Source organism: Melozone crissalis, unplaced genomic scaffold (assembly GCF_028551555.1).
Source record: "Melozone crissalis strain CALT ecotype California unplaced genomic scaffold, PUWL_Pcris_2 ptg000014l_1, whole genome shotgun sequence".
Lineage (NCBI taxonomy): Eukaryota > Metazoa > Chordata > Aves > Passeriformes > Passerellidae > Melozone > Melozone crissalis.
In genome coordinates, this window is record NW_026535792.1 from 6913672 (window position 1) to 6935757 (window position 22086).

The following is a 22086-nucleotide window of genomic DNA, read 5'->3' on the forward strand; positions in this document are numbered from 1 at the left end:
CAAACAATTAAAAAATACCTCAGCAGGTTGAGAAAGAATTTTAAATAATTTAAAATAATCCCTGCATTGTGGTTTTTATTTAGATAAAATTAGCTTGTGTGTGTGTGTGTATATATATATATATATATATATATTTTTTTTTTTTTTTTTTTTTTTTTTTTTTTTTTTTTGTGAGGTACGAATAAAACATTTGTCTGTGTGGAGCTGATTATAATGTAATATTCCTTTTGCTTCCAGTAGGGATTTGGGAAAGGAGTTGCTTTTATAAGCTATCCTACCTGGAGGTAAAAAAAGATAAGTGTCTAGAGGAAACAAATGAATATTGTGTATAATTTCTGGATTTAAAAAAAATATTGTGTCAGACTTGCTGGTGGTACATTTGGAAGGAAGATCACCTTATTTATTCAAAATGATCTGTGACATATCTGCCGTGCATCTGGGTATAGAAAGGTCATGTTAAAATATATATATTGATGCATCAATTCACTAAAGAGAAGGGTTCACTTTTTCCTCTTTTTATTTGTTTTGAGCAATATTTTTCAGTATTTGTAATTATTTACCCCCTGCTACTTTGAAGTGCAATGAAGATGTTTATAAGCAACAGAAAGAAAACATATTTTCTTCTTCACCATGCAATGTAGTAGCAGATGAAAGGAAGGTAAAAAACATAGTAAAGAAGTGGCAGGCATCAGATGGCAACCTGGTCCAAGAGGACAAAGCCTGACATTTGTAGTTATCATCAGATTAAATAGGGGACGCCAGGTGTCAATACTGAATCCTGAGCAGGCCATTCTAATGGTGATGGGATGGGAAGGAAAAACTTTCTATGTTTGCTGAGGTAATCTTATGCCCAAGAGCAGAAGGAATAAGAATTGTTATTGTCTATTCTAAAGAGCTTATTTTCATGTGTAGCATAATGCCCTGCATTCTAACAGGGATATCTTTGGCATTGGTTAATGTTCTGAAAATGCATATTCTGCTGGCCAGTCATACAAAATAGGAGAACAGTGGTTTGATTAATTTTCTTGTTTCAGGAAATGGTAAATAGCTGTCTGGATGGTCTTCTGAGTAACATTGTGTGAAGCATTTCTGCAGCCTTTAGCTTGAAGGGCATGCAGGTCAACATAGGTACCTCATGACTGGATCTTGTTTTCCTACACCCCACTGGAAATTCACAATTGCTCTGCTGGTCACTGCAAGTGTAACCCAATTGTGTTGTGTAAATGTCTCCTGTTGTTTTCCTGGGTTCTTTTGTTTTTGTTTTTTTTCTTTTTTAAATCCTGTTTTAAGAACAAACTGTCTGCTCTGAACCAATCAGAAGCTGTCAGTGAAACATCTGGCTTGAACATCTGCTGGCAGATGGGATGTAACAAGTAGCAAACACTGTGTGTAAGGATTGTGATGGCAAGGAAACCTCTCTTTTGGGAACAGCAAAAGGAAGATATGTGCTGCTGCTCCCTTGCCATTGCAACTCTTGCTGGGATGTTAGATGTGCACACACAATCTCTTGGAGAATATCTATTTACTGTGTAGGAAACCTGGACAGGTGCTCATTAAGAATGGAACCCACGATTTGGCCATAAAATGCAGGACATGGCCTCCCCAAGTGTTGCAGAGATATTTCCTGTGTGGACATTCTGGGCTGAGTTTGAAACACAGATATGTGATCAGGTTAATGGAGCAGCAAAGACTTACTTGCAGTTGGAAGCAGACAGCTAAATAATAATAATAAATAAAATTCAAGCAGCTCTCTTTTCTGAATGCAATTAAGGAGCTGTGTCCATTCAATCAGCATAGTCACTTTGCATTTGATGAAATCCTGAGAAGTGGATGTAAATAATACTTGGAGAACATAGTTGACTCAAATGTCCCTTTGTAATGATGGGAAACATGTTTTGGAATGATTTTCAACTTAGCTCACTGAATCAGAATACCCAAGGAAGTGATTCTTTCCTTCAAGGCTCTTGAGTTACTTTACACATATGAAAGCAAAAAAGTATATCCAGCCATTTGTCCTAAGCTTTATTCTTGACACTTCCCCTGCTTCAGGAGGATTTAATAGCCTGTAAGAAAAGGGATTTTTCTGATTTTATTCCTATCATTATTTTATTCAAGTGGTATCTCCCAAACTGCTGCTGCAGCAAGATTACTTTGGCTTCTTAAGGGAGAGATTAGGTCAATAATAAACCACTGGGGTCTTTGAGCCTCCACTCTCTTTAAAAGTTTTCTGTCCCAGAGATTTTTTTTGTGGGATGCAAGCATAGTTTATAGCAGAATTTGTAACAGATGCAAACTAATTTACCTTGGAACCTGTTCCAAAACGTTGTCATTGCTTCAAATAACATCCCTGCTGAGATGGTAGATGTGAGTGGAAGCTGGCAAAGGGAAAAGCAAGGAGGAGGAGACCCCCTGAGGCACTCCAGGAGAAACAATGATGTAACCTGTCGCTGAATTATGTGAGGAACTGCTAGGCAGCTTGCTGTGGGCTGTGACAAATCATCCCTGGAGGACCCCACAGCATGAGCAGAAGTAGCTGTGAAGGAGCACCACGAAAGCCCAAAGCTGCTGCTGTCTGCAAGGCTGAGTGGCTTTGGGCATTTATCTTCCTGACCCTGTTAGAGGAGGAGGACCTGGTGATTATTTGTCCTCTGGAGTAAGGCAAGAGCATAAGGATTTATTAGAGCAAACAAGGTTCTTGGAATAAATGGTGACAGTAAATCAGTCTCTGACTACTGAATGATCCTGTTGCTTTTGTAGGCCAACAGCAGAGATCTTTAAATTAGGTTAAGTCCTGCTTGTGCCATTTCTCTTCCAAAGGGGAAATTTAAACTGTATATTGGAGAATCTCCATAGCACAGGTAAAAAAAATAAATTACCTATTTCCTTTCAATGTCCATTAGTTGTTCTTTGAGACAGATTGAAGAATCATTTAGGGAGGAAAGGATTGAGCTCTGAGGTCTTTCTGCCAATCCAAGGTAGTGAGCTCTACCCAAGGAGCAGTGCCAGTAGCATCAGTTAGGACAGCCCTGTGGCATCCCTTTTCCTTCCCACTGCCAGGCCAAACATCCCCTTTTGGCACTGCTGGGCCCAAGTCCTCCCATTCCAGCAGCTTTCTGGTGTCAGTGATAAACAGTCTGCTCTCAGTGATGGGGCTGGCATTGCTTCCCAACTACTGCAGCACTGCCAGAACAGGAAAACCCTTTCCAAGGGGAATTTTCCTTGGTCCTTTGCCCATTAGGCAGGTAAAGGGCAGACCTGTAAGAGGCAGGAAGGGAACTGGCAGCTCCTCAACTGCATCTCCTCATCTTTATCTACAAAAGACCTCCTGGCCTAGTTAATGTCTTTATGTTACTTAGACAACAGTTTATAGTAGAGCAGCTCCTCTTCTTCTGGAGCTCTACACTTGGAACAAACTGAAAGAGAGGAGATGTGTTTGCAGAGGATGGTTGGTAGAATATTTTTTGTCTTGTCTTTTATGTGACAGCTTTCAACATTTTGGGTACTGTTGGTTTGTTTTTTTTCTTTTCTTTCAAGGCTTGCTTAGCTCTTTGAGAGGTGAAGAGATGGTTTTCTCTACATGAGAATGAAATGTGAAATTCCTGAGCAGCATTGAAAGCTTGAAATGAAGACCTGCAGTGGAGAGATATGTGCTGTGTCAGTGTGTTGCTGCTCATGAGATCTATTTTGAATCTCAACATCTTTTTCTTCTCTAAAAGAAAGAGAAGAGAAAGAACTAAGGGGATCCTCCCTGGATCCCTTTAATGGGGGATCCAGGAAGGGAAAGATGGGGTGGCCACATGCCACAGGTCAAAAAAAACCTAAGCAATAAATGATTGTTTGAGTGGATGTTAAGCAGTGAGTCCTTTTAATTTTGTCAGTGTCTTCTAGTGGTGCAATTATCTTAGGTTTACACCAGCTGAATGAGAGCTTTGCTTGTACCCTTTAGAGGCTGGACTCAGGATTCACCAAAATGCATCATTGCAGGTCAACTTGAATATTGAGGAAGAAATGAATCTGTGGGTTTGGATGTAAACTATGATCCTGTTAATTCATCCCTAGCATCTGTGAACCATTTGATGCAGTATTTTTTCTTAAGAGCTGCAGAAGACACGAGAATCCTCTCAGACAAATGTGAGAAAAGGGCACTGTCCTAGTCTTTAATCTTTGGAGAATGGCTCACAACTGGAATGATGAGGGCTTTTTGTTTGTTTGGTTTTTTTTTTTTTTTTTTTTTTTTTTTTTTGGCTCTAAAGTGATTTTACTTTGAAATTCAGCGATTATGTATTTGGCTGTTTGAGCACTTAGCACTCACTTCATCCCCCTCCCTCTGATGGTGTAAAACCCCGTTCTGTGACTTCTCCCAGGGAAGTCGTATTCGCCTGCCTGAAGTGCTGGGCTGAAACCACACTCAGCCCATTCCCACACCTGTGAAATTAATGTTTTACTGCTGTTTACACACAACTGCAGTCGCTGCCTTGCTGCTGAGCAGCAGCTGGGGCTGGTGGCAGGCCAGCTGCAGGAGAGGAGCAGTGATGGAAGATCCAGCCCTACAGCTCCCTAATTGCAGCTGGGATTTTGCAGCTGTGCAGGCGTACCACGAGAAATACATTCAAAGCTGCAATTCAGTGAGCATGGCTTTTCAGGCCAACAAATTTGCCTTGTGAGCTGCAGAGAAATGAGCTCTATAGACCGAATTCTTTTTTTTTTTTTTTCACTTTTTTATTATTATTTTCCTGGTAGCAATCCCTTTTTGCTGTCTGTCACTGGTAATTTTCAGTGCTCAGGAATAGAGATAAGCATCCTTCATGGCATCCTTTGAGGACCACTAAGTAATTGCTTTTCAGGCTGTGAACAGCTTTGAAAAACCCTATGAATGTTTTGCACTCTTTGAATCATCATTTTTCCATTTTTCTCAAATGTTTACTGTGCAATCTCAGGCAAGTCATTAAACTCTTTGGTAGTTACTTTAGCCATCTATACAGTGATGGCAGTAATACCTTAAAGAAGCTTTTTGGGCTTAATTTAATGATTATATAATTGTTTGAAATGTCCCAGTGTTAGTCTGAAAAGAGATGGTCCTATTGAAATGGAGATTTCACACTGAAAGTGCATTCACTGCACTCTGAGAGAGGATAGGGATGCTTAATTGTTTTTTTAAGAGGGTGGATGTTTATTTTGGCCATTCAAAAATGGCAAAAAAATATGACTGGTTTGGTGTACTTTTTCCCCCTTTTTTCAGTAGCAAATTTTGGGATCAAACTTGCCAACTGCTCAGAAAAATCAACTTTTTGGAAAACTATTTATATTTTTCTCTGGTCGTACACATTGTTACAACTTAATATAAATTACAACTATTAAAATTATTAAAAATTGTCAATTGCTGTGCAAAAGCAGCTTAAATTTTTTTGCTCCCATGAGTATATATGAATCACTTCCATGCATTTGTTCCTATCTACTGTATGGCATTATTAATTACACAATGTGATTGGAATGAAGCTCGTCAAAAAGGGTAGAACAGTGGTCAAAGTTTTAGCTAGGTCCTTTCTTGTAGGCAGCAAGTGAATTCCCTTGCTGATAAATATTGCAGAAATACAAGGAAAGCCAAAATAATTGGCAACCTTGTACAACCTTTATTCCACCTGATCAGAATGGCCTGCTTGAATTTGCACATTGATTTTTGCAGGGGATATTTCCGTGAGCTTATCTGTATTGACTAAATGTTATGCAGCTGAGTCTTTATTCTCTCTTGGGTCTGAGTGGTAGAATTAGCTCAAAGAACAAGGAATGCTGAAGAAATTAAAAAAGGAAAAGCACTATTGGGTATAATCAGAATTATTCTAGGGACTTTGTTAGCATTTTGTTGTTATTTTAAGCAAGCACCACGCTTGTTTCTCTTTCAACTCCATCTTGACATTGAGAAAATTTTATTCCTCTGTTTTTTAAAAGTGGTTCTACTGAGAGAGACACTACAGTTGCATCTGCATGGAAAACAGTATCTTGAAGTTATCTAGCAGTGACAGAATATTGTCTTTTTTGGCAGAGAATTTTGAAAGCCTCTTGGTTCCAAGCTGGATCTTAGCACTGTTTCTCCTCAGGGGCAAATGTTGTGCTGCCCTGTGAATGCAGTATGTCAGTGCTGTCATCCACCTGTTGGGCCTAAATCTGTATTAACAGTGAAAATGGGTTCAGCTCTTCTACATAGTTCTGCAAAATATTTTTTTCTCTTTGAGAAGGTTAAAATGAGTTTTCTTATATACACAGAAAAAAACCTGTAGCACTTAGTTGTGGATTTCTATAAAGATAAACAACGTGGGCCTATTCTTTGGTTGCTATTTCAGTGTGCTGAGTTGGACCAGCCAGGAGATATAAATTGCTTTTAGTGACACTGTGTCAATTTTTATCCATGGGCCTTCTAACTAGGAGAGCTATAGCTGTAGATTACCCTTCTCTGTGTCTTATAATAAGTGATATAAAGGTTGCATTACAGCTCTCTTCTCTTTTCTCCTTGTCTAAAAATGGGGCTCTGTCAGCCTGGTACTTTGTCATCTATTTTCCAATGAAATATTTCAATTTTTGATCAGGACCTGATATTCTTAACTCACTGAAAAAGGACAGTGCCACTTATCTGAAAGATTTTTAAATGTTTTGCTACCAAAATGGGAGGCTGATCATCTGTTTTCTTCATGGGTGTCTTCATGATTATCCATCCATCTCCATATATTCACAAATACACAATTTGTACCCCTTTAAAAGATGATTCTTCTATTTTGTTACATTAAAAACAACTGTGTAGAGAGGTTGGCAGGGAAGAGCTAAGGGAAAAAAGCCCAAAATGTTTAGATAAGCACTGTATCCTCCATTCTAGAAAATTCTGCTGATATCTTCTGATGCTTTGAGCTTCTGATTCATATTAAGGAGAGAGTTAAAAATGAATGCTAAGGACCATAAATTAATTGACCCAATCTATTTATTTTTTTTTTTTCGGGAAGCTAGTTAAGAATTTCCTGACTTTGGAAGATGTTGTGTGCTTGCAACTCTATTGAACTTCAATAGGCTATGATGAATAGCTCCATGTTTTGAAAAATCAGGTCATTTATTTCAGTATTCAAGTAACTTCATTTTACAAATCTGTTTCAAGAGGGAATTTTTTGATCGTACCAGTCCCCAATTAAAATTTGTCAATTGCTATGCAAAAGCAGCTTAGATTTTTTTTTTCTCACATGAGTATATATGAACCACTTGCATGCATTTGTTCCTATCTAGTGCCCTAGTTTTTCTTTACTAGAAACTTCCAGCCAGACTGGGACTGTTGATATGTTCAGCAAGGTACCCATTGCAAGTCTCTCCGCTCCCCTGAGATTGTGATAGCACCTCTTAGGAATTTTAAATCCTTCTGTGCATCCTGAATTCTCAGTGCCAGTTTTTCTTAGCACTTGAATGAGCTCTCTTAAAACTTTGTCCAAGTCTTGCTAGGGTTTTTGAAGCTTTCTGGAGAATTTGTTGGTTTTTTTTTCCCCTCTCTGACAGGAATTCTATCTGCTGCTGCTTGTTATATGTGTACATTAAATTTTTTTTTTTCTGACTGTTTTGCAGTGCTCTGCAAGCCCATCAGGTTTCTCTAGTGGATACTTTATTTTAATAAGTGTATTGAATGCTTCGTTTAACTTTACTGTTTTGAAGTGCCCAGAGACACCATGCTTGGATGAGCAGTTATGTAAGTGCAATTTGTTGTGGTTTTTTTAGCATCAGAATTAGGATTCAGCTGAGGTTTGAAGGCTCACAGTGCATGTGTGTGGGGGAAAGTAAACAAATAAAGGAGAGTTTAGTGCATCCACACACAGAACCCTGAACTGCTTTTCCTCCCTGTGACTGCTCTGCTTGCTGCTGATCAGAGCCCCAAATGCCCTCCCAGCACTGCTGCCTGGTGTCTGAGGATGCACTGAAGGGCGAGATTGATGCTAGCAGAGGGCTGGATTTGTTTTGCAGAGAATTCCAGATGCAGAACTGTTATCTCACACTGTCTCCTCGCCGTTATCATTATTCAGTAATTATTGCTGGTGTGCCCGCCCTGGTGAATGGATGTTTCATTAGTGACACTTTGTTGTCTCCAGGCTGGATGTGTGGCCCTTGTGGCTGCCAGATTTCGTACAGGGGCTGTTTAAATTCATCATTTATCTGGCATTCCTAAAATACATTATTTCATTGCCTGGCCACTGGAGGAGGCTCAATCTTTCCTCTGTTACTCTTTACCCAAGATATTCGCAGAAGGGATGTAGTAGGGGAGATGGTGCACATATTGTTGAGGAGGAAACTCCACAAAACAATGAGCTTTATTTGGGGATTTTCTTTATTATTATTACTATTTTAATTTTTTTTTCCAGTAGCTACAATGAATTAGCAAACCACTTTCTATGCATCACTTTCTGGCTACTGCATAAAGCAGTCTCCAGTTATGGTTGTGATGGTATTTTTAACTCCCAGCTCAAGTCCCTCAAAGCCTTAATGGTCTCCAGGAATATGTGAAGGAATCAGGCACAGTGTTAGCCAAGAGTTCACAACACCGGAGAGAAGTATTATATAGGAGTAAAACATCAATAAGGAAGATGCAATGTGCTGGCAAAGAAAGAATTCAGTTATATATATGCCAGGTAAAATGGAAAATAAACACATCCTTTCAAGGGCAGGTGGAATGTATAACAAAAAAAAAAATAGGAAGAGGTGTTTTCATTAGGTTTTTGGGGAGGTTGATTTTTATTTTTTTCTGGTGGTGTGATGTATGCTGGTTGTTTTGGGGTTTTTTTGCTGTTTTCATAGAATGGCTTATGTTGGAAGGGACCTTAAAGATCATCTATTTCCAGCTTGCCTTTTCTGAAATGGAACTTGGATTGCAAATGGGTCTGATCCATAAATATTGTTCATCTGCACAGAGGGGAACATTTATTGCAAAGAAAGAAAACAGTGTTTTATAGGAGTTCCTGGCTCCTCAAGGGAATTCACGGGCAGAGTTAGAAATCCCATGTCACAAAGGAGAAATATAAAAAGCCTGGCTTCATATGTATCATTGCTGAGTAACCTGTGAGGAAATATTATTATATTGCAGAGAGATGATATTTGCTGTGCAAGTAGCCTGTGAGGTTGGTAGAGGTCAAGCCCCAAAATGCTGTAGCCCTATGGTGGGAATTTCCAGTGATGAGGAAGATATATCTGTAATGTCTTCATAATCATATAGAGTTTAAAACAACTGGAAAAAGATGGGGTGGAGGTGGGAAAAAAGAGGGGGAGCCCTTCTAGGATGAGCAACAAACACAATCCAGTGTTGTCTTCCTGAGCCCACTGCCATGTCAAGGAAAGAGTTAGGAAAATTTGTACTTGGGTTTTCGTTATTTTGTAAGCTACAAATCAGCACATTTCAGTTAATTCTGCTTTTCCAGAACTATAATTTACTAATGGAGGAATTATGTCAGCCTGTGGCCAATTCACCATAAATCACAACAGATTCTTGTGCTTTGAGGTCCCTTTTTTGTGCTCCTGCAGTGACATGAGTGACTTGGTGACACAGAAAACCCATCCTGTGCCAGATCTTTCTTAGACAAGAGAAGCTATCTTTTTTTGACCAATGGGGTTTAATACTGAAGGGTTGATATGCGATCCTACTTAGAAATACAGGGCACAACCAACACTGCCTAATCTAGATCAGCCATGTTTTAAACACTTTTTTGTAAAGTTTATTATTAACCTCTCTTCAGAAATCAACAGAACAAATTTGGCAAAACAACTTTTCAGCCTCCTACGGGGCCAAAAATATATGTGCTCAAAAGCATCTTGTTTTGGAACACCGCCACCTCATTGTCATGCAGGTGTGACTCACATAGATTTATCCTGCTGCTTGTTTTTATTGGAGGTGATGGAGAATGGGACACACTGCACCTCAGCTGGGGAGGAGTGGCTTCAGGCTTCCTCACCTTCATCTCTCTGAGGTCTTCTTGGCTTCTTTCTCTTTTTTCCTTTTTTCTTTCTTCCTTGCCAGCTGACAGGCCACTGTCCTGCTTTGCTTTGGGAGGTGTCAGCTGGCTGAAACAAGCCTGATCCCCATACAGTGCTTTGCAGGTGCCAGGGTTCCACCTCCTGGACTACTTGGCTAAGGATGGATTGTAGAAAAAAATATTGAACATCTGAAGTCACTGGAGTACATTGTTTTTCATTATTTTTCTTTTTCTGGGTCTCCACATACCTAGCTTGTGATTATCACTTAGTTCTGTGATGTCACACTTTGCCCTTCTGCATTGTTTATTTTTGTTTAAGTTTTAGAACAATCATCTGCAAATTGCAATTTGTAGCGCTCATTTATATGCAGAGATTGCAGTGATTTAGCTAACAGATTTTTAAATCCACTCAGTTAATTCTATGCAACCCATATGTGTGCAATTAGCTTAAGTCACTTAAGAATCCTCTCCAGCTCTATGGATACAAGCCACATTTAAAATAGGAAAGGATATAAGAATTAGAAACAGGCTAAAGGACATAAATTTAAAAGCAAAGTTTTAGTTAATGTGATGTGCTTTCATCAGCTGTCAGGTTCTATTCCTAGTTTTTCATTGATTTACTGCTTTGCTGCATGAGTGGCTCCACTTCTCAATATCCCTGCCTGCAAAATTAGGATTTGCTGACATTGCTCGTAGGAGGATATAAGTGGGGCTGTTTGGGAAAATATTTTTCAGGGTTTTTTTTTTTTTTTTTTTTTTGCTTATTTTTTTTCACCCTATGGAAAGCTTAAGCTTTTCTATGAATAATGGATAATCAAACCTGGAGACAAATCTTCCCATTTAAAAACAGAACTTGAATTTGGAACTGTCATCGCTGTGCCATTTGGGAGTTGTTTGGCTGTTTTTGTACAGGCTCCTCCAGCCAAACTACAACTCCCGTGTTGCATCATGATTCTGCATCTCACTGAGCTGCTGTCACAGAGTCCTGATGCTGCATTTAGGGAAAATGTGCCCCCCTCAAGGAGATGCTCTGAAAGAGAGGAACCAGTACCTAAGAAACCTCAAGTTCATATTTTCTGAGACACATCCTTAACCAGTTCTGATGTTTTGGGTAGTAAAATTTGGAGTTTTGACAGAAAATTCAGAGTTTTCTGGGGATTTCTGTTGGATTGGTGAGGAAAAGTCAACATTTCTGCAAAAAGTCAATGCTTATAAGAGCTGAAAAGTGAAATTTCTACCCAAAACCAGTGTCTTAAGAATGCTGTTCTAAGGCTTTTGTATTGAATAAAGTATTTGAAGAGTCTCACAAGAGACTCTTGAGATGACTCTGTGTTGTGGATGAGAACTCAGTTTTTATTTGTTCCCTGAATCCTTATTTGCTCCTTCATAAAATAGCACCAAACTTTTATTACTTGAACTTTTCTCATAGATTTCTTTGACAGTGCAAAGTGTGGGCAACTCTAGGTGAATGAATTATCTAATTATTATTTAATGATTGCTGCTATTATAAATAGAAGTAAAATAGAAATGAACTGGGCATCCTTTGGAACTGGGAGGGAGGTTGGCTCAGCCCTGACAGTGCTGTTTGCTCACCTTTCCAGCAGATCAGGTGAACTCCTTGTCTTTTTTGATTATGACATTGGCAGCATTAGCTGGGGTGAGGCAGGTCTCGTTCTGCATCTCCAAGTGATTTGTGACCAAGTGTGACTTAATGAAATGTGTCCACAGAGAGGAAAGGAGCCCTTCCATCAGAGGCAGAGGATAGCGATACAGTACATGCACGGACCAGGGAGAGCACAGATTGCATCATTTATCTTGGGAAGCAAGGAATTGTCCATTGTGACAAAACCAGTCAGACGCAGCGAGTAAAACACTGAAGGTTCATTACCCTAATTAGTATCAGTGCTCAGCTGAAGGGAGGCAGGAAAAAACTGGCAGGGTGATGGCTCAGGATAGTGTTTGTCCAAGAGGAAGAATTGTGCATCATGGATTTAGCAGTGCTGGGAGGGGAGGGTGGTGCAGCAGAAATGAGACAGGTAATTTCATTGGCAGCCGGGTAGCACAAAGTGTCACTCAGGACGTGAGTCTGGCATTGTGTGTGGGTAAGGTGCCACAAAAAAAAAAAAAAGAGAAGAGAGTAATAAAAAATTTCCTCTTAAAGGCTTGATGATAAAATAAATAGGCAGCATTTCACAGCGCAGTTGAAAAAACACCATTGTTTGGTACTTTATGGGGATCTCTTAGGAGAAGCTGACTTTTTGGCCTTTTTTTTTATTGTCTGACCAGTTGAACAGGGCCAGCCTGCTTTGGTTCTCCAGTGCTTTAATCCTGATAAAAACCTGTTTGGTTTTTTAAAAACCAGATGTGGTACAAATCTGTTTGAGGACAATCAGCATGGCAGTAGGTCACGCACAAGTAAGGATGGGAGTGTGATTAGGACTTAAGAATGAAATACACACTTGAAGGAAAGAGATAAGGAATAGGGATTGCAGCTCCTGGACTCCCAGTTGTTTTGGTTATGTTGGGAAAGTAAGCTGCTCTTGAGCCTGGTTCTATTGTACACATTTTAGCATTCATGTAACAGTCAGAAGGAAAGAGAAGGATGGGAAATAAATTGTTAACTGCAGTAATGCTGATGACAACTGTTTCATTGTAAAGCCTCCAAAATTTACATTGTTCTGGTGATGTTCCATTTCTGGAATAATTATTGGCATCACAGGGCCATACCAGGATGCAGTGTAGCCATAATGATTTCAGCCCATGGGCTTGAACAAAGCCAGAGTCCAAGCCAGCAAATAATGGCTATATTTCTGACACTCTCCATTACAGTATGAAGGAGGGCTTTACTGCTGCTACTGCTTCCTCCCATCACCAGCCTTGCTCTCTGGAAAGATTTCAAATTAAGAGAAACAAAAGTATTTCTATCCATTTTATATTTTTTTCCCTCCATGTTACTCTGAGTTTTCTGAATGGCAAGACCATAACATCTTAATAAAAATATTTCAGTTTTCATCCTAGGCTGCTGTTATTTATAAAGTCCAGCATGGTGTGTCTGGTTGAAGCTGCCTCATGCTGCTCAATGGCATCTTGATGTTTACTTGTGCCTACTGCCTTTTATACAGACACTCTCATCCTACTCTGGTACTGCTGTCTGCTTTTAAGATGCACAGTGAATGGTGATGCTTCTCTCTACATATCAAACATGATGCATCCCTTTAGATTTTATATTTCCCTGTGCCCCAGGTGCTGTTATTATCAGTCCTGATGTCATTCATTCAATATGATGGCTCCTGTCTTTCCTTTTATCTGTTATGGACAGGAGACTGGGAAGTATTTTATCTCCCAAGCACAGCAACATATTTTCTTTAAAAAGTGACTTTTCTCTCTCTCCATTTCATCCTTTCTTGTCTAATATCTTGTGTATTATTCTTATCCCCAATCTCTTTGCTACACAACCCTGTTCAGTTTTGTTTTTCCTGTGTTTCTCATCCCCTGCCAATTTTGTATCTGTGTGGGACACAGGCTAATGGCAGTACACTGAAATGTTCCATTGACCTTATCAAGGCTTGTGTTAGGACCAGGTAGGATCTCTCCATCCATACACATGGCTTGTGCAGAGTTTTGTGCAGTTTCTGAGGTTACTTTGCCCTCAAAGCCAAAATGTCTTGGCTATATAAAGACAGAAGGAGGGAGGACTGTAACAAACAGATCAGGTTGAACAAGAGAATCACAGTTTAATTATTTGAGATATCTCTGGCTTGTACACTTGGGTTGAAAATATGTAAAAATTAGCAGAATTTCAGGTACTTTACATAGAGCCACTGAAGTGGTGTTTTTTGCTGCAGTTTTTTTCTGGCAATTGTTTTGTAAGCTACCACTAGTCCCATCCAAGATGGCATGTAGTCTTCCTTATGCTTTAAAAGAGAAAAGACATGTAAAGCATTTAAAGGAAATATAATAGCTTGGAAGTGTGTTGTAAGAAAGGCCTTTGATTTGAGTAGTGAATTTCATTAAACCCTGCCAAACATTCAAAGCCAGTCTCAGCTCTCCAGTCCCTTTATTTGCCATCAGCATTTGAAATCAGCTTAATATTTTACCTTCACCCTTGGCTGCAGAGCATAACGGGCAAAACCATTATCTGTGCATGTCATCACTATTAGGAAAGAGAGAGAAGGAATGAAGGGATAAGGAGAAACAGGACTGGCAGGGAACTGGCATGTTCAAAAGTAAACAGATTTTAGCAGAATGAAGGAAGGACAGAGCAGGGTGGGAAAAATCAGCCTCTTGTAATTAAATTTGAGTTCTGCATGTCCCTAAGAGCTGTGGATACAGCGAAGCTAAGGGCTAATATTTAAAGCTTTAAATGAGCAGAAATGCTAATCTTTGAAGGGACAAAGCTGAACTTTGTCTCTAAGCTCTTGGCTTTATTTAGAGATGATACCTCCTTTCCAAACAGTTCATAAGAACTTCCAAATTATTGTTTTAGAGTTGGATTACACTTCTTAAACTAATACTAAGCACAGAAGCACCTGTGAACTGCAGAGCTGGGGATTGTCTTGTCATAGTCACCTCTGAAAAAAGTCACATTTTGTGTCAGAGCAACAGAATTGGTAGATTGTATTATGGACTTAATTAGGAGTTTTTCTTATGTGACATATCCTGGGATTTCTTTATAATTGCTGAAGCAATAATCAACATATTTAGGAGCTTTTAGTTTAGTCTAAAAAATAAAAATTGAGTTTGGCAGTGGCTTAATATTAATCTCTGTATTTACTGAATCCTTTTAGCAGTTTCTATTTCCCTGCTTTTTTTCTCCCTTTATGTTGGACTCATCCAGTGGGTACAAAGGAATTTTAGCAGAGGGAAGTGTGGATGGTTTGAGGAGGCACAAACTAATGTAAATTCCGACAGGAAAGGGGGATATAGTAGGTTTGGGGTGTGACCAATGACAACGATGAAAAACTCTTTCTGTAGGTCTGAAACAACAAGACTTCCTTCTGGTTTCTTTCCTTGATATTCAACTAAAACATGGGAATACAAGTCCAGCTACCATTCTTCCCTTCAGAATAAAAATTCTGCTGTTATTCTCACTTAGTTTTGCTCCCTGGTATAACTGTGATGGAGGAAGACATCACAACCTTATGACAAGGAAGCGTTTGGGTTTTATTTTTTTACTGGTCACATTGGAGAAAGATGAGTTTTTTATGCAGCCCAGTGACTCTCTCTGTGCCATTGTACCTATAAAAGGGAAACTCTGCAGGCACACAAATCCTTGGCAGAAATACAGCTGCTAATCTCAGCTGAGCAGCTGCTGTCCTGAAGATCAGGAGAGATGAGCCTAAAGGTAACTTTATCCGAAGAGCCCTTAGAAAACACAACGGAAGCTGTCATGTTTTCATGCAGAATTTTTGGCAAAAGCCTCGCAGCAACATTTGCTGACTTCCCAAGTGTTACCTATTGCTAGTGTTTTCTGATTTGCTGAGGGAGTAACATGGGAAGTATGGATTGTGAGGAAATAAGGGAATTCAGATAACTAAAACTGGAGTAAATTCGGAATGGATCTTGTGGTGTTGCCAGAAGCCCCAAGATGTCATTAAAGACCTTGTTTTTCTACATTAAAGATATATGAAATATCCTTAGTGACTCATTATTTCTTTGTCTTCCATTTTTAGCTAGTTCTCCATTATTCCTACTTACTAAAAATTAAAAAAAAAAAAACCAAATCATTCCTGCTTTACAACCCTTTTTTCCCAAGCATTTTGCAAGGCATTGTTAATGCCCAAGATGACACATGCAGCACACCCTAACCTCTATCAATACCCCAGCAGAACCCATCTCTGTTAGTACCTTTATATTTTAATTTCAGCAAGGCTGGATGCTACTCCATAGCTAGAAACTCATCCAACATTTAGGATATTTTAGCTTTTTTGAACAAGAAGCACCCCAATTTTGCAGTGCCACTGGAAGCATTCTAGAGGATAGTTTGGCGATGATGAGGACCTACCACAATATCTCATATGCTGGAGAGTGGATTCCTGAATTTTATCACTACACTGTGATTTGGAAATTATCAACCAAATTACAGCACATCCTTTGAAGAGTGTAAGGCTCTGATCTACACAGTCACTAACAAGGGAGATGAGTTGAATTTTTCAGAATTGCACAGTGCTGTACTGCTCCACATGGTCAAGTATCCTGACTGTCTTCCACTGATCATTGAGTCAGTAACAGAATATGTTGTAACTAACTAAGGGAAATGCTTCCTCAGTGCAGATCTGGGATTCTTATTTAGCTTTTTATCCAGCCTTTGCAGTGAACCTGGGTAATTGTTCTACATAATGCTCTAGCAGGCATCATGATCTCCTTGATGGGCTTTAGATAGAGACATTTCTTGCGAGTAGAGAAGCTTAAATGAGACACCCAGCTCATCTCATTGAAGTACATTCATGTTTCAGACTGGTCAATGAGATTTGAGTGCCCGTCTTCAGTTAGAATGAGTAGAAGTTGGATGTGCTTGTTTGCTCTGGGGGTTTTTGCTCTATGCAAGCAGCGTGAATTTCATAGCACAGAATTTAGAATGTTTCAGAAGGCTTCTTTCTAAATGGCCTTTTGATCTGTGCCTTCTTAGGTAAGTGAAAAACTGCATTTATTTGCAGGACGGCAATTATGTGAACCTTAGAAAGAAAGGAAATTAAATTAATAAAATTTAACTAGTAAAATTAATACACTATAAGAACCTGAAAAATATAATATGGATTATTGGTTCATTCCAGCCCTATGTTCAAAACCATTATATCCGTGTTCTATTGACATTCCTTGTGCCACGGCTTGCCAGGATGGGAAATGCTTTGGAATCAGCTTTTGTTTTGCCAGTTTGTGATGTGCTGCTTCCTGATTTCAGCCTTCGTTGTTCACTGAGTGGAGATGATCTCAACAGGCAGTGGCTGACACCCAGCTCCCAGCTGCATCCCACAATTTACCACGCCAAAGGTCTCCTCTACTACCTGAGCAGCATTGGCCGGGCTCCTCTGGTGAGTCTCTTCCAGTTCTCTTGTGTGATTCTGCCAGTGGATTGATTATTGCACTTGTGTGAACAGCTCTGTTAGGGAGCTGGAGTGATTTGGGAGCATCATGTCCTGTTGCACTTTCATCTTGTGGAATTGTTTTGGAAGTCTTGAATATTTATCACTTATTGCATCTTCTAACAAGCATCTCTCTTCTAGTAAGCATCTTCTAACAAGGATCTCTATATACCTGGAATAAAAATAAGAAAATTAATTTCTGAAAGCTCTTTATATCCTCAAAGTGCTCCAACTAAGCTCAATATTATAAGTAAGTTATTGCTATCTTCATGGAAGCATTAGGAGAAATTCCAAAAAGATTTCGTCTAAATGGACTGTGCTGAACCCCATGCAATCACAACCCTCAAAGTGTGTGAACCTCCCTGCTGCTTTGGTAATGGGGAAAGGATTGGGTTTGGGGGCTACCAGAAATTCATGAGATGGGTCTGGGATCCATCCCATCTGCTCAGCTGCCCAGCAGAAGGAAAAAGTGGTTCTGAGACTCCAGGAGGAAAATCACAAGGAGCTTCAAATGTTGACAAGCAGATGTGGATACAGGGACTGGCAGGTCTGTTGGTGATAGCTACAGCCAGGCAGGAAATCTCCAAGTGCACCAGAGTCCCTCTGGGTTTGCTGAGAAAAGCCCCAAACAAGGTGAAAATGTCTGTGATCTTCTCTATGAGAATTCTTGCATAATTTAGTTTTTGTCTAAGCTGACAGCCCTGAAACATATCTCTGTAGGCTGAGGAGTATTGTTGAAACTCAGAGTTGCAAATTGAGTCACCAACGTTTTCCTTTGGTTCAGAGCAGTGTGGGATGAGTTGTTTTACCCTGTAATTTGCTGTCTGGCCTCTTTTAGTACATGACCCTCCTTGTCATATTCAGGTGCATAAAGTTGAATACTCAGTACAAGTTTTCATCATTGCTGAGTGAAGGGAGGTTATTGATCCTACCATCTCCCTCACTCACAGACTGCATGTCAGATTTCATAAACTGATTTTTCTTTGCCTCTGAAGAATGCATTGATTTTAGTTTATACACCCTCAAAAATGCCTTTCCCCTCCTTCAGAAGAGAGTTTGGGGGTGGGTTTTTTTGGTTTGTTTTTATTGGGTTTTCTTTTAACCTATAAGATCTCATGGAGCTAAGTTCACTGGAAGTCAAATGATTTCTGTGAGCTGATTTGGTTTAATTTCTCCTAGGGATGTGCAAGCAGTCTCTTCAAAGCGAAGAAAAGCTGCTTGAAGGAGAAAAGCAAAGAACTTTAGCAACCCTTCAAATCAAGGCCACTTTAATTCTTTAGTTAACAAGAAAACAGCCTGTTAAATGGTTTTTTTTTTTATTTACCTTGTTGCCTGTGGGAACCCTAATGGGACCAGGAGACTGGGTGCACTGGGGCATTGCAGAGACTCTCATTTTTAGTGAAGAGCAGGATGCTCTAAAAGGGAAAAGGAACTTCCAGTGGACCAGAAGGCTCTGAGCAGAGTTTGCTGTCTCTCAAAGTCATTATATGAAGGTTGGAAACAAGCACAGCCTTCAATAATGTACTCATTGAGAGGAAAAAAACCTCTAAGCATGTCTACCTCAAAACTGGCATTTAATGTCCTGTCACAATGTTATTAAGAAAAGAGACTTAACACAAAAAAAGAGAAGTCATTTCAAAAAGTTCCGTTTTCCAACAGCTTTTTTTGCTTTCCACTTTTATACGCTGCTTTTCTTTTATTTTAAAAGGTACCTGGTTCTGTGACTCATAAGGAGTGTTGTTTTTTGAGCTAGAAGGCAGTCCTTACCTTTAGGATGATCAGTATGATCAGTGCTGGCAAATAACTTCAAATAGATTAAAAAATTGTGCATGTCTGAGTCATATCCCAGTGAGTGCAGGCTTGGGAAATCTGACTGGTTTGTGTGTCTCAGTGTCCCAGCCATATGGAAGGACAGGCTGAAGAAAAAGCACTGGGAGGTGCCAAGTCTGCTCAGTGCTTGCCCAGACATATCCCAGGAAAATTTCTGTGTTGGGCGCTCAGACTCCAAAATATCTCTTAGCCTTGGCTGAATGGTGAGACATAAGCTACCCTGTGGTGTGAAAATCAGGCAGAAGGATGTGCTGTAGAGAATAATTGAGTATAAACATTGGGAGGGACTGCAGTATCCAGTCAAATTAATTAAAATGTAGCGCTGTGCAAGTATTTTCAGTGTTTTCAGTGGCACTGACCCTTCTCCTGTGGATGCTGGTGACACTCAGTGAAAGATTCCAAGTCCTGAACCAGCTGCCATATCACAGAACCTGGCTTTAGTCATCTTTTACCAGCAAAGAAGTCTCAATCCAGATCTGTCACTATAAGGACCTGCCTGCAGGCTTCTTGAGGTGCAGAATTATAGACCTGCTACTTATCAGGCAGCTCCACTCTCTGATCATCCCTGCATGGTTTCTGATAAATAATGTTTTAAGCAGATAATATATTGTCTTTTTGTGTGCTGTAATTCTGTAAATTGGCAGGTAATTGATATGCAATTGAGCTGAGTTTTTCTGCCTTGAAATCAGACAAAAGCTGTAAAATTCTCTTTGATATTCATAGAAATACATTCTAGGTGGTAACTGTGGTTAACCTAAGCTATGACTGTGCATTGCTGGCACCTCAGATGAAACACTAGCTGGAAAAATGTCTGTCATTAGGAGAATTAATAAATGCAGCTCTTTGGAAGGAGGCATTCCAGGATAATTGTGTGTGGTTCAGAGCTGTTGCTGGGTAGGTGGCTGTTCATTTGCTCCAGGTGTGGAACCTGCAGGCCCTCAGCCCCACAAAAAGATCTGGAGGTGATGGTGGTGTGGGAAGGGAAGTTGACAGGACAGAAACCAAAGGAAACAGCAGCCTGTAAGTTATGGGATGTGTATAATTGTCCGTCTGACTGGTTATTACGTGTGCCTCAGCCCCTCCAGTGTCAAAGGAGCTGAAAGAATGTACATGCTCAATTCCCAGACACATAAACTGACGTGCTGCAGCTAAACTTAGTTACTGTGGAGCTGGTAAATAAGCAAACGAGGGTAAGTCTTGCCCTGACAGTTGGTGGAAGAAGCTCATGTTCTCCATCTGTTTCTCCCCTCTTGTGCATGTATTTAGCTAGGAATATGGGTGGGAGTGTTGATGCGCTGGAGGGTGGGGAGGCTCTGCAGAGGGACGTGGACAGGCTGACAGTGAGTGTGTGTCACCTTCTCCTCCCAAGCTGACAGGACAAGAGGAAATGGCCTCAAGTTGTGCCAGGGGAGGTTTGGGTTGGATATGAGAAAGAAATTCCTTTTCTGAAGGGTTATCAAACATTGGAAAGGGCTGCCCAGAGCAGTGGTGGAGTTGGCATCCTGGACGTATTGGATAGATGTGCAGTTGGCACTTGGGGATGGGGTTTAGTGGTGGATTTGGCAGTGCTGGGTTAATGATTGGACCTGATGATTTTAGAGATATTTTCCAACCTAAACGATTCTATTTTTTGCACCCCATATTTCTCCCCCATCTCTCTGTGAGTCCATAATTTTTCTCTGCCTTCCTACACACCTTTGTCTCCAACATAAGTCCTGGAAAACGGTTTCAATGAAATCTTGAAGCTCCTTTCTACTCTACAGTGAATGCTGTTGGTTTGAAATGAAATAATTCCTTCTCTTTAGAGATTCTTATATTTTCATTGACAGATTTCTGAATATTCCTGATTAAGACATGGAGAATATATGTAACAGCCATGTGTACATCGACTTCATATCTCAGAGGGCACTGAGATTGATTATTCTTTAAGACCTGGGTCAATATTTACCTCTCGGGTCATTAAATTGTGATTTTCATTTCCATGGGTATCAATATCTGCCTATACAGGCAATCAAAACTTCCGCTAAAATGGGAATGTGCCTTGTACCTCGTTTATGTGACGGCTGACATGAGAGATGGATTGGACAGACAGATAAATTAGTGTGGAATGAGATTATTTGCCTTGAATATGGGTCATTTTCTGTGCTTGACTTGCAGGAATTCATGCAAAGGTCTGGCAATACAATTGCACAATTATATTTTCCTGAAAATTATGTAGCATGGGTTTTTAATTTAAAGAAGACAAAGCAATGATTAATCATTTGGGGAGGCATGGATTTCAAGTCCCATGAGGATAAAGCTGGAGTTTAAGAGTTTAGAAGTAGAAAGAGCCTGACAAATCGCTCCGTTGTGGTATCAGGAGTTCTCATGAACCCTCAGGTTCCTGAGTTGCCATGGATTCTCGCCCAGGTGTCATGTTTATTTCTGCTGCAGACAGAAGTGCACTAGGCTTGACTCTGGACCCCTGAGATCATGTCAGATCAAATAAATAAAGCAAGATACAAGTGACTAATGAGGTCTGACACAGGTCAAAGGCACGGCCCAGAGTCCAAGCTTCTCTGAAGAGACCTTAAAAAAAAAAAAACATTAACACCTCCCTGCCATAGTCTAGAAGTGGATATTATGAAGAACCAAGAAACCTTTCCAGTGTTCAACATTTTGCCTTATTTTTTCCTCTCTCTAGGTCTTCTGTGACTACCATGGGCACTCCCAGAAAAAGAATGTGTTTCTCTATGGCTGCAGCATTAAAGAGACCTTGTGGCAAGCAGGCTGCATGGTTGACACAGCTGTAGTCACAGAGGATGTTGGCTACAGGGTAGGTGCTCTTGGTTCCTTCCTTAATTAGCAGCCTGCATGTGCTTACATATTTAAAATATTTAAGATAAGGTCACCTCAGAAATTTTAGCAATAGGTTACAAACTTTCCTTGCTCCAGAGGAATAATAGTCCAGAGGATTTTGAGTCACATGTTTTATCTTCATGCACCAGATATTGGGGACCCATCTACTGATGGTGTATTTGCTATTTATTCCATTTCAGTAAAATGATGCACTATAACATTTGGCTACATGCTAATAGGACAGAGATATTTTTGTGTGTTTTAAAATTTCTAAATATACGTACAATTTTGTCCTCACCATCCTACCCATGATATGAAAATAAATGGGAATTATGTAATTTTAACTGAGAAGA

At 39.9% G+C, this 22086-nt stretch overlaps 1 protein-coding gene across 1 annotated transcript in view; it reads left to right on the forward strand.

Annotated features, from left to right (window-relative positions):
* AGBL1 (AGBL carboxypeptidase 1) overlaps nucleotides 1-22086 on the forward strand; it is a 248017-nt gene that overhangs the window by 102508 nt on the left and 123423 nt on the right. Inside the window, exons 18-19 of the mRNA XM_054272993.1 lie at nucleotides 16885-17014; nucleotides 21579-21710. Coding sequence (XP_054128968.1) covers nucleotides 16885-17014; nucleotides 21579-21710 — 262 coding nt within the window. The remainder of the gene's footprint in view (nucleotides 1-16884; nucleotides 17015-21578; nucleotides 21711-22086) is intronic.